General features: G+C 38.1%; 1 protein-coding gene across 1 annotated transcript in view; it reads right to left on the bottom strand.

The window, feature by feature from the left end:
* The window catches only part of OPHN1 (oligophrenin 1), a 684,959-nt gene that overhangs the window by 193,159 nt on the left and 478,530 nt on the right, over positions 1 to 13,270 (bottom strand). Inside the window, exon 19 of the mRNA XM_022561083.3 lies at positions 3,307 to 3,466. Within this exon, the coding sequence (XP_022416791.1) occupies positions 3,307 to 3,466 (160 nt within the window). The remainder of the gene's footprint in view (positions 1 to 3,306; positions 3,467 to 13,270) is intronic.

The following is a 13,270-nucleotide window of genomic DNA, read 5'->3' as shown; positions in this document are numbered from 1 at the left end:
ACTGTCCACTCTTTCTTCCAAAAACTATCTCCTCTCCAGGAGTCTATGGCTCCCCTATCTCCTCATTCTCATGTTACTGAACATTCTTTCTTGATCTGTTTTGTGGTCTTTTCTAATGGCCCTTAAAACATTGGCACTCCCTAGATTTCAATCTTTGGTCTAACATTTATTGTCTTGCTACAAGTATCCCTAGGCAAGACTTGCATGGTTTTAACCACTGCCTCTATGCTATGGAAGGCCAACTTTATTTCCCTAATCCTGTTTTATTCTCTGACCTCAGATGTCTCATAGGCATATCTATCTTAACTTGTCCCAAACTGAACTCCTGCTCTTTTTTTCAAATCTTCTTCTCCCTCAGCCTATCCATCACAGTAAATGGAAACTTCATCCTTCTAGTTGCTCTGATATAAAACCTTGAAGTTATCCATGGCTCCTCTCTCTCTCCCACATTCCACATGATTTGCTAGCAAGTCCTGTCAGCTCTGCCTTCAAAATTATTTAGAATCTGACCACTTTCTCACCATATCCACTGTTACCACCGTCATCCAAGGTATAAACCATTTCTTGATTGCATTATTGAAACAGGCTCTTAATTAGACTCTTTGTGTCTACCCTTGTTCCCCTACAGCTATTATCCACACAGCATCCAGAATAGTCCTATTAAATATAAGTCAAATCAGGTCATTTCTCTAGTCAAAAACCTCATTCTACTCAGATAGTAAAGTCAAAATCCTTCCAATGGGTTCTAAGGCCCTATAGGATCTATTTAGCTTTTCCTCTCTGAACCATCTTCTTCTGTTTCCTCTTTTGATTAATCCTTCTGGCCTCCTTTTTGTACCATGAACATGATATACACATTTCTGCCTCAGGGATTTTCCACTTACCATTTCTTCAGCCTAGAATGATTTCCCCCCAGATATGTGAATGAACAATTCCTTTATTTCCTATGGGTCTCTGCTCAAAAGTCCTTCTCAATGAGGTCTTCCTGGCCACTGTATTTAAAATGTGAAAACCACTTCTCAACCCTTCCTATTCCCCTTTTCTGCTTTACTGTTCATCTTAATGCTCATTACCATTTAATATATTATATATTTTAGTTATATTGATACTGTTTTTCTAAATTACATGAGGGCTGTATCCCCATGCCTAAAACAGTACCTGGCAAATGTGGATACTCAAAACATATTTTCTGAATGAATGAACTAATCAGTTAATCAATAAATGATATCTGGGCTATAGACCAAGAGTCAGAAAATTACAGCCCACAGGTCTGCTGCCAGTTTTGTCAATAAAGTTTTATTAGAACATTCATTTGTTTATGTTATCTATGACTGCTTTCCCAATACAAAGGTGGAGTTGAGTAGTTGTGACACACATCTATGACCTGCAAAGCCTAGAATATTTATTATATGGTTCTTCAATAAAAAGTTCGCCAATCCCTGCTTTGGATTCATAGTCAACTACTTCCTAGATATTGCTCTCTTGATATATTCCAGAAATCTCAAATCCAATCTGCCCCAAACTGAGCTTTTGCTCCATCTTTCTAAAATTTTCCCATTCTGTATTTCTTATATGTATGAAGTAGAGCCCCATCCACACAGTCACCCAAATTTAACTCTATTCATCATACTACTTTAATTTGAAGCAAGGCTTTCCCAGGCCTGCAAGAACAATTTCAAACATTCCAAACTCCTTAACTAGACAAAGCCTAGTCCTTTTAGAACATGGCCACCGTCTGCCTCCAGTCACATCTCTTGCCACTCCTATTTCCATTTCATGTTTCAACAATATAAAATGGTTTGGGGTTTTAGGTCCTTGGGCCTTTGTTCATGCTGAACCATCTCCTTGAAATTTCTTTTCCCTATTTCCCTTTCTTTCCCACTTTAAGTATTGACATAGGTTGTACTTCTCTGCAAGTACCCATCCTTGATAATCCCAAAGTGTCCTGTATATACCCAATAATATCACTGTACCAAAATGATTGGTAAGGCAGCACTGTATAGTGATTAAGTACTTCAACTCTGAGCCACGTACATGGATTTAAATTCTAGCTCTCTCACTAGCAAAATGGCCATGGGCATGTAACTCTCACATAGCATGTGTTTATTATCATCTTCACATTTCAGCTGAAACACAATGACTATCAGAGAAGTTACATTGCTCAATGTAACACAGATAATATGGCAGAGAATGTCAATTGTTCTCCAATATCCATTCTCTCCTTCTTTTAGTAAAAGAACTAAAGTCTTAGCTAGGCACATGGTTGCCCCAAACAAAAACTAAATTTTTCTGCTTTTCTTATAGCTAGATCTGACCATGAGATTAAATTCTGATAAATGGTATGTAAATAAAAGTGATATGTGTGACTTCCAGGTCATTGCCTTAAAGGAAAGGGTTATATCCTCAGCTTTCTTTCTTTCATACTTCCCAATTGATATAATGTAGAAGATATTTGGTCATGCAGATGAAGCAGCACCTTAGGGATGATGGAACAACAACAAAGAAGTAAGCTGGGTTCTAGCCTTTGTCAAGTCACTGTATCAGGCCTGGACCACCTTGCTGAACTGTTCCAAACCAAGAAATAAATGTCTCTTGTGTTGGAGCCACTGTGGTATCTTAGCAGCCTAACCTGTATCTTACCTAATACAGCTAGTAAGTGGAAGAGCTTGAACTGTGCATACCACCTGGACTATATCACCAGTCCCCTCCCCCTGAAGAAAAGTTTGTATTGAATTATGTTCTGCTAGGATGGCATTGGCTGCTAGAAAGCCTAGAGTCAAATGTAGGACCGTCCCTAGCAAGTGTATAGGACTTGTCATTAAATATTTCTTGTCTAGCCTCATTCCTGGGTTCATTTTCTATCTGTATCATGATTTTTCATTTGATCTAATTACAATGTACACTACCTCATATTTTACAGACCATATAAATATAACACCTTAAATTCTTTAGAATGTTATGGGGTTTTAATAAGTATTGCTTTCTTTATGGTTTAATTGTACATATACCACTTTTATATCTATCATTTTCCTTTGTTTACATGGTTGTCTCCATATTGTACTATTAACTCCTTAAAGGCATGTACAATGATATTTTTCTTCTATACCATCTTGCATGGGGTCTGATAATAAAAGAGTTTCATGCTCAAGCAATGTTGAGGGTCAGAAATGCTACTAAATGTCATTGTGTCATATGGAATTTCCTTCCATTATAACTTGAGCCAGAGAGAAGACACAACTCTAAAAATTGGCTAGGGGAAAGTGTCACATGGTTGGAGGAGTGACGGTAAAGATAGGAAATACATACCTTGACAAAGTGCTCAATTAGGATTTCCACCACAATGTTCTGGAATTTGATGTTCATCATGGCAGCCACAGTGTCCTCCTGAGCTCTCATGAGAGTGGGCCCAAAGATCACCCCCATGTTAGAGGGGGTCATAAGATTCTCTTTGCTGTGCTCACACACACTGCCAGAAGAGAAAGAAAATGATTAACAAGATTTTCTCCAAGACCCCATTGTAACCAAGACTGTGTTAGATGCTTTAGGGGGTAAGAGAAACTAAAAAGTAGAAGAAGAGGAGAGGCCCAAAATATATATGGGAAGAAAAGATTACAAAGGAAGCAACTAGCAAAGAATACAAGATAGCATATAATTAGGGGCCAAACTGAGCCATAGCTAACTTAGTTTGTAACACTGTAGAAGTCATGAGAAGAGGGGCGGATGGCTGTAGTATTTGGAAAGACAGGAGGGAAGCAAGAAGGTATTCCAGGGCAAGAGGTACAGCATGTATAAAGCATATATAAAGAACAAAGCACATAGAGAAAGTGCCTACCAGTCTCACCAGTCAGGAATCTAGTCTCTTCCCCAGCCCTAGCTAGAGAGGCAAAAAACTCAAAGAGCCAAAAGAGATCCTTAAGATTAGCACTTTATCATTGTCCTCACATTCCAGATGAGAAAACAGAGGTCCAAAGAAGGAAAGAGATTTGGCTGAAGCCACAGTCAGTTAGCCTGATTAGAGAAGGGCCTCTTATCCCAAATTTTCTGGTCCCTAGTCACTTTCCTTATTTAAATTACCTTAAGTAGCTTCCTATCACTTATAGGACACTGCCAATCCTCTTCAAAGTAGCAATTAAAGTCTTCAGTAACTTGACACATATTTCCAATCCCAATGCACAGCTTGGGCTCTGACGCTGACCTGGGTTTGAATCCCAACTCTGCCACCCATTAGCCGTGCAACAGTGAATGTTGCTGACCTAACTTCTCTGGGCTTCAGTTTTCCCACTTGCAAAAATAGTATCTACCTCAGACGGTTGTGAAATAAATAGAGCTAAATTGCTTTAGCATGGTATCCTGGAAATATTCCATTAGAAGTATCCGCTGTTATAATGACCTCTCCAGGAGCCTCCATCTAGGCACTGCTGATGTCTGACACTCTTATATACTACACTGCTTAGATGAAGTTTTCTGGCTAAATCATGCTGTTTCAGATCTCCGTATCTTTGCTCATGCCATTCCCTCTGTTTAGAATGTCTCCATCCTCCTAGATCCAAAGAATGTCTATCCTTTGAGATTCACTTTAGGTGACATCTCCTTCAGGGCTCTCACAGCCCACTGTCCTCATCTTGATTGACACCATTGGCAAGTCAAATATATTGCAATTTTCTGTTTCTTATCTGCCTTTCCTACTAGGTGGTAAACAACTTCCAAGTGTGTGTGCCTCACACAGAGCAGATACTAATTAATTATTTTTAATAGAACTGAGAGCCTCTAGCACTCTTTCATGTAGTACTGGAGGCAGCTAAGTAAAAGGTGTACAGCGCTTTGGTCAGTTTGGCTGTGGGAGTGGGGAGATAAGGGAATGAAACAGCCCGCCACAAACACTAATTTTCAAAACCTGCCCAGGTCAAGTCCCTTGAGAGACTGACCCCATTAATAGGCAGGCTCCTGTCACTAACAAGGTAATTGACAGGGACAGAATCCTTAGACAAATCCTAATGAAGTCTGTTAAGCCCATGACAAAGGCTGGGTGCCATTCAGATGATAATGAACAGCAACTATTCACAGGCCTTTGGTATTGCTGGACTGGTGATGGATCCCTTTTAACAGTTTAAATACTTCTGCAATTAACCTTTATTCTTTAGTGACAGAATATTTCAGATGTTAAAATGGAAAAGCAACTCCATGCTGCCACCGAGATCCAGAATGGCTAAACCACTAGTAACAAGGCAAGGACACTTGTGAGACAACAGCCTCCAGCATGTGTAAATGCTTATATTCTTTTTTGAGCTTTGAAAGAAAGTGACTTTGGTTGAATATGCCAGAGCTCACTTAATCCGCATAACTCCAAAAGGCAGAGTATATTATCTCTGAAGGCTAGTTTCACAGAGGGTAAAGAACTTAGTTAAAGTCAAACAGTTTGTGAATACATGGCAATACAGGGATTCAAACCCATATCTGTTGGGCTCCAAGTCTTACAGTCATCCCATTGCATCCCACTGCCTGCTTGTCTAGTTCCTGTCAAGAAATCAGCCCCTATGGGGGCCTCTTTAGGCTAAAGCCACCATCTGTTTCTCTGATGGAGGTTCAAGGTATTCCATTTAGGACACTCTTTTCATTCTTAGTCTTCTTATGAGATTTGAAAGGTAATCTATTCTTTGGGGAGGTTTCTTTCCATTTGACATCTCTCCTTTTATTATACATTTTGAAAATCATTAAGAGGCATAATTGTGGGTTAATAAGATGAATGAAACCAAAAATAAGGGCATCATGAGTAGTTAATTAGGTGGGAGTTTGTAATATGATTTGGAAGCAAAGAAATCTTAAATTCTTTAGTCCACTTAGACTAAAGAAAATAGATACAACTTCTTTTTTTTAACATCTTTATTGGAATATAATTGCTTTACAATGGTGTGTTAGTTTCTGCTTTATAACAAAGTGAATCAGCTACACATATACATATATCCCCATATCCCCTCCCTCTTGCATCTCCCTCCCACCCTCCCTATCCCACCCCTCTAGGTGGTCACAAAGCACTGAGCTGATCTCCCTGTGCTATGCATCTGCTTCCCACTAGCTATCTATTTTATATTTGGTAGTATATATAAGTCCATGCCACTCTCTCACTTCATCCCAGCTTACCCTTCCCCCTCCCCATGTCCTCAATGGATACAACTTCTTGAACATCAAAATTTAAACCAGAGAAACAGGTATTAGAGAGAGGTTATAAAAAGCCTCCAATTTAGGAAAAAATAATTTTGATTAGATGGTTTAGATCAGAGGTCATAAATTAAAATGCCTATAAAAACAGAACTACCTTATGATCCAGCAATCCCAATTCTAGGTATATATTCAAAGGAAATGAAATCAGTATCTCAAAGAGAATATCTGTACTCCCATATTCATTGCAGCATTAGTCACAATAGCCTAAGTGTCCTTAGATGGACAAACAGATAAACATATACACACAATGGAATATCAATAAGCTTTAAAAAAGAAGGAAATCCTGCCTTTTGCAACAACATGGATGAACTTGGAGAACATTATGTTAAGTGAAATAAGCCAGACACAGAGTAGAATGGTAGTTGCCAGGGGCTGGGGGAGGGGAAAATGGGGGAGATGTTGGTCAAGAGGTACAAATTTTCAGTTACATAAGATGAGTAAGTTTTAGAGATCTAATATATAGCAATATGAATATAGTTAACAATACTGTATTTTGTGCTTGAAATTTGCTAAGAGGGTAGATCTTAAGTGTTCTTCATAGAAAGAAAGAAGGAAGGAAGGAAGGAAAGAAAGAAAGAAAGAATGAATGAAAGAAAGAAAGAAAGAAAGAAAGAAAGAAAGAAAGAAAGAAAGAAAGAAAGAAAGAAAAAGAAAGAAAGAAAGAAGGGAAGGAGGGAGGGAGGGGAGAAAGGAAGGAAGGGAGAAAACGGTAACTATATGAGGTGATAGATATAGTAATTAGCTATATTGTGGCAATTATTTCACAACATATACATATACCAAACATCATTATGGTATATAAGTAATATACCATAAACATATACAATTTTTATTTGTCAATTATACCTCAACAAATATGAACAAATAAAAATAAAAACTGAATAAGTTCATTAAACTGGTTCCATCACTAACACGTTGTATGACTTTGGGCCTATCTTTTTCCATCCCTGGATATCTGTTCCCTCACCTATAAAATGAGGTGGTTATTGGGTAATCTAAAGAGTCTTTCAGCTCTGCCATTCAGTGACTCTAAGAAAGTCCTTCCCTTGAAAATAATGGAGAAAAGAAACAGTCACACATTACACGTCTACTGTTGGAAGAACATAGAACCATTTATTAAGTATGTCTGCCCTCCCCACTGTAAAGACCACGCCCCCAATACCCCAAATAACCAAAAAACCCACCCCAAATCCCCAAAAAACAAATTTTAAAAAAAGGACTTGAATCAGAGCAAGCCTCTTGATTCAAAATATGGGAAACTTTAAAGGACAAATGACCTGTTTTCTTTAACAAATAAATTATAAGAAACAAGAAAGAGATGAAGAAGAAACTTACAGATTGGGAACATGGTAAAAACACAGAGGCCCTATCCTATCAAACTTTGGCCTCTGTGTTCTTTATTAGCCCTCCAAGTGATTCTGATACACACAAAAGATTGAGAACTACTGCTATAGATAAGGGATCACCAAACTATGGCCCTTGGGCCAAATCCAACCTGTTTTTGTAGATAAAGTTTTATTGGAGTATTGTTATGCTTATTCATTCACATATTATCAATGGCTGTTTTTGTATTATACAGGTAGAACTAAGTAGCTGCAACAGAGTCCATATAGCTCACAAAGCCTTCAATATGTATTATCTAATCCTTTCTGGAAAACATTTGCTGGCCTCTGCTAGAGATTAAAAGAGACTTAAAAAACATCTGAAAAGATTCCTATGTGTGGACGTTATTTGGATCCTTATTAAAAAAAAATATATATATATATGACATATTTGAGACTACTGGAAAATTGAACACAGAATATTTAATGATATTAAGTAATTATTAAGTTTGTTTTCAGATGTGATAATTATATTGTGTTTATATGTACAAAGAATTTTCATTTTTCAATATACATACTGAAATATTTATGGATAAAATAACGTCTTAGATTTGCTTCACAATAATATAGGAGGAGGGGAAATGAATAGGGATATAGATGAAACAAGATTTGCTACGTGTTGAAAATTGTTGAAGCTGGGTGATAGGCACATGAGAGTTCCTTACAGGCATATGAGAGTTCCTTATACTATTCCTTCAGACTCAGGATGCCACAAGGATTTAAAAAGTCCCCCACCCTCCTCCACAAGATTTTGGTTAAAGATTTAAGAGGATTATACCTGGATCAAGGTTGAGTAGAGGCCTTTCCAGCCAGAATGGAAAAAAGCATCTGAAGTGACAAAAACCCTTCTTAAGGACATTATTCCTAGGTACGGCCTTCCCTCTACTATTCAGAGCAACAATGGATCTGCTTTCATCACAGAAATAATGCAAACAGCAAATAAAGGTTTAGGTATAAAATGGAAACTTCACTCAGCATGGACACCGTAATCTACAGAAAGGGTAAGAAGATGAACCACACTCTGAAGAAAATGCTCGCCAAACGATGCCAGGAAACTCATCTAAAATGGAAAAAGGTCTTGCTGATTGCTCTCCTTTGTACACTGGTGGCCCCTAGAAGCGGGCTAGGTATACAGGATACCACTCTTACCTCCTAAGAGTAAAGAAAGAGAAACATTTCTAACACAGGAGGCAAAAATTAAACAGTATGTACAACAGATTGGTCAATTGTTAACCACTGCATGAGTTTGTATTCCACAGGTCTCCCCCTCACCTGGAAGCTCCCTTGCATCCCTTTAAAGCAGGAGACCCAGTGCTGCTGAAAGTGTGAAAAAGAGCAAGGGCACTTCTCTGGTGGCACAGTGGTTAAGAATCTGCCTGCCAATGCAGGGGACATGGGTTCGAGCCCTTCTCCAGGAAAATCCCATATACCGCGGAGCAACTAAGCCCGTGCACCACAACTACTGAGCCTGCACTCTAGAGCCCAAGAGCCACAACAATTGAGCCCACGTGCTGCATGTACTGAAGCCCACGTGCTCTAGAGCCTGTGCTCCACAATAAGAGAAGCCTGCGCAACACAACAAAGAGTAGTCCCTGCTCACTGCAACTAGAGAAAGCCTGCATGCAGCAACAAAGACCCAACACAGCCAAAAATAATAAATAAATTAAAAAAAAGAGCAAGGATCTGAGCAGCAGCTTGAAGAAAAATGGAAGGGATCCTATGACATTCTTCTTACTGCTCAGAAACTTTAAGTATTTGTTCCGACAAGCAGAATGAAAGTTCTGTTTTCGTATCCTTTCTCATACCTTTTATGTACAAAGTTATAGATCCATATGCTGATCCTTTTGATAATTCTAACTGCCAGATATGTGGTCAGCTTCCTATTTCTGGGTCTTCAGGATTGCCTTAATGGGTTTTCCCCATACAGGAAAAGGTTTGGAAACAACTGGCTACAACAAGTCTCTCTGAAGTACCAGTTCCACACTAGGCTTCAGACTTATTCCCTTGAATTCCTAAAGAAATGAGATCTTTTCTGTCTACTAAAGTTCCAGTTGTCATTCCTCTTACCTCTAACTGGGCCTGTTGCACCAAAATGGCAGACCAAGGGATTGAGATCTTAATCACATAAGACTCGGATCCAGGACTTGGAGCTCAAATATTGTAAATTTGGTATCTACTCCCCAAAATTTAGACACCCCATCTCAGCAGGAAGTAGAATGGTCGTCACCCAGTTCCCTGAAAGATTTGGGGAAAGATAAAACCAAAGCGGGGATTAAAACCGAGTTCCCCTAAAACCAAGTTCCTCTGCTGAGTTTATGATTAACATCTCTATCCAAAATGATTGTTCCCTTTCTAATCTAATATCTGTTCTCCTCAAGATTGAGGAGGATCAAGTAAAAAGCGGGGAGTGAGACCAAGCAGGGCCCTGTGGGGCTCCCAGGCCTCCCCGTTTCTTGTAGGCAAGACTCCAGCCTGCATGACTTTCCCTGTGTTCCAAAGGGAGGGTTTGAACAGCTGCTAATCAAAGGAGAAGCAGCCAGGAAACCACCTGAGGAAAGACTAAAGGAACCAGAGAAGCTCATCAAGATGACTACCTGAGGCCAGATTAGAGGAGTGCAGGCCCTACACATAACCTAATCTTGTCAGAGACCCCACCCTTGAACCACTGTTATAAAACCCTTCATCAAATCCTCTGGGGTTGTGACACATAGTTTTTCAGGCATGCACCAGCTGTGTCCCCCTTTGCCTAGCAAAATAATAAAGCTATCCTTTTCTATTCACCCAAAACTCGGTCTCCAAGGTTTGATTCGGCACTGGTGTACAGAGAAGCTGAGCTTTTGGTAACATCCCAATCCCTGAAGATGATGCCCTTAAGGGCAGACAGCTTTGGTTTCAACCATTGGTGTTATATTATTCATAATTTACTTTAAATACTGCAACATAGCCAGTACAATGTCCTAAATTTCATCAATGTCATCAATTGCAATCACACCATTATTTTAGTATGTACCACTGAGAAAGAAGAAACTTTCACTGTCAAATCATTATGTAATATTTTTGAAGACATTTTAAATAGAAAATAAACTCAACAATGAACATAATTTAACTAAAATGACTACAACATGAGCAGCTATGATCATGTTCATGCATGTAGACGTTATGATAATTACATAAAAACCGCTATCTGACAACAGTGATTTTAAGAAACAATTGATTCTAAGATGCATCCAGAATTCAGGTTACAATTTGAAAAAGAAAAGTGCCCTTTAGAACGGATGAAATTTGATATATGTGTTTGTTAGTTTTCATGCACACCCTAGGACAGGTCAGTTATGGTTGTAGTATTCTAATTTTAAATGCATATTTACATACTCTAGGGCTGATTAATTAGTATTTAAAAGACTAATCAGAAGCCAGAGGGGCTGCTATAAGCTTCAGCTAACCTCATCTCCAATCAACACCAATGGCTCTGTTAATTAGCATGGTTGGTGGCAAACTGACTTCTCATTGCTTAGATGTGTCAAGATAAATGGATTGTGGATTGGCTAGAAATATTGTATAGACATTCTCAAGCTTTCATTGACAGGTTAGAATAGAGCAATGATCAATATTAACATCAGTAAGGTCGGTCGACTAATATTATGAATCTTCAGATGTGATGCAGCATAAGGTACACAAAATCACCTATGATGTGTTCTATCCCCAAAATAGTTAACTTGAATCCATCTAGCCTTAAAATACAACCCCTACTTTATAAGAAATAAAGAAAATAGGGGAACAAGCTGAAAAATACAATGACGAAAGTAGACAAAACTAGTGAGAGAGTGGTGTGGACATATATATACTACCAAACGTAAAATAGATAGCTAGTGGGAAGCAGCCGCATAGCACAGGGAGATCAGCTCGGTGGTTTGTGACCACCTACAGGGGAGGATGGGAGGGAGGGAGATGCAAGAGGGAAGAGATATGGGAACATATGTATATGTATAACTGATTCACTTTGTTATAAAGCAGAAACTAACACACCATTGTAAAGCAATTATACTCCAATAAAGATGTTAAAAAAAAACAAAAAGACTCTACAGAACAATAAATTTTTGGGTCAACTAAGGAAATGTTAATATGGTCTGGAGAGGTAGAACTTGTTGAACTGAAAAAAGGTGGAAATTGTTGAACTGAAAAAAGTTTGGTGTTACTGAACAGCATAACCTCAATTTGGTAAAAAATGTAAATGTGTTTGTGTGGGGTGTGTGTGTATACATAAACACACACCCACACCCACAGAAAGATCCAGAAGAAAAAGCACGAATATATTAATAGTAGTGATTTTTGGATGCTGAAAATAGAAAGCTTTTATTTTTGTTTATTGACTTGTTTTGCTCTTCTATATTTTTCAATCTCTACAATGCAGTGGTATTGCTTCAGAAATAACAAGTGCTATTATTACAAAAGTAAGAAGATTCTAATAAGCCTAAGAGCTCACACCCTATAGAATGGTAGCCGAAGCCTAGGATTGCAAAGGGGTCTTGGTCTTGCATTTGGGCATTAGATCATGGGATTTTATTGCCTGAACTACAATTGCGTTGCTGTATTACTATCTCATCTGTTTCAATTTAAACTTTAACGCATGATGCAGTCAGAGCAACTGAAAGGAAAGAGAGCTGAGACTTCACTGAGTTTACAGAACAGGTTGTACAACTGTTTTGAATCTGCTTCGAGATAAATACCTGCATGAGTGGCAGAATTAGGCCTGAGGCTTGCTTGCATTGTATATGCCACTGGTCATGAGATTGTGGGGGAGGTAACATGTACCGTTCTCCTACTTCAGATTAATGGAAGCAATAGGTAAAAAGCAAAAAGAATTGAATAATTGGGAATCTCAAATTGGCTGATGTCAATTTGTGTTTGCCTGTAATTAGCCTAGAAAATGGGCCAGCAGTGGGAACACACTAAGAAGGCATAAGTTATAATTATCATATAGCTTATGAAAGCAGTGGTTGGCAGGCAGAAAAATTATGTGAATTTTGAAAGCACATAGATTTTCTTCTCCTGTGTAAATTTCCCTGTTGGAACTAAGCCTATTTTATTTGCATTTTCCCTATAACTCTTGGTTTTAAAGATACAAAAAAGTTGAAAGAATGGTACTATGAAAATTAATACTGTCTATACCTAAATTCAGGAATTAACATTTTCCTACATTTGCTTGTTCTCTCTGTATATTTTTTTTCTGAGCCCTTTAGAAGTAAATTGTTTCAACCCGAAATATTTTAGTATTCATCTCCAAATAATAAGCATGCTGTCCTACAAAACCACAATAACATTTTTATACCGAGGAAAATTTATAATAATTCCATATCACCTGATATCTGGTCCGTATTCAAATTTTCTCAAATATCATGAAAAAATTATTTTATAGGTGGGTGTTTCAAATCTAGATCCAAAGTTCATACACTGCATTTGTTTCTGTTTCTTTAGCCACAAAACAGTACCACTACCTTTTTTCCCCAGGGCATTGACTTTTATAAAAATTCCAAGCCAGTTGTCTCAAAGAATGTCAAACATTCTGCATTTTTCTATACCCTGTATTTCCTGTAAACTTAAAGGCTAAATTTGATTGGGGTTAAACATTCTTGGCAAAAATATTTGTTTATGTTGTATACTTCTTACTG

This window comes from Delphinapterus leucas, chromosome X, assembly GCF_059928025.1.
Source record: "Delphinapterus leucas isolate spDelLeu-1000000601 "Yukka" chromosome X, BTC_Dleu_Yukka2, whole genome shotgun sequence".
In the NCBI taxonomy this organism is placed as follows: domain Eukaryota; kingdom Metazoa; phylum Chordata; class Mammalia; order Artiodactyla; family Monodontidae; genus Delphinapterus; species Delphinapterus leucas.
The sequence above is the reverse complement of the archived record's forward strand: the minus strand, read 5'-3'. Positions and strand labels throughout refer to the sequence as shown.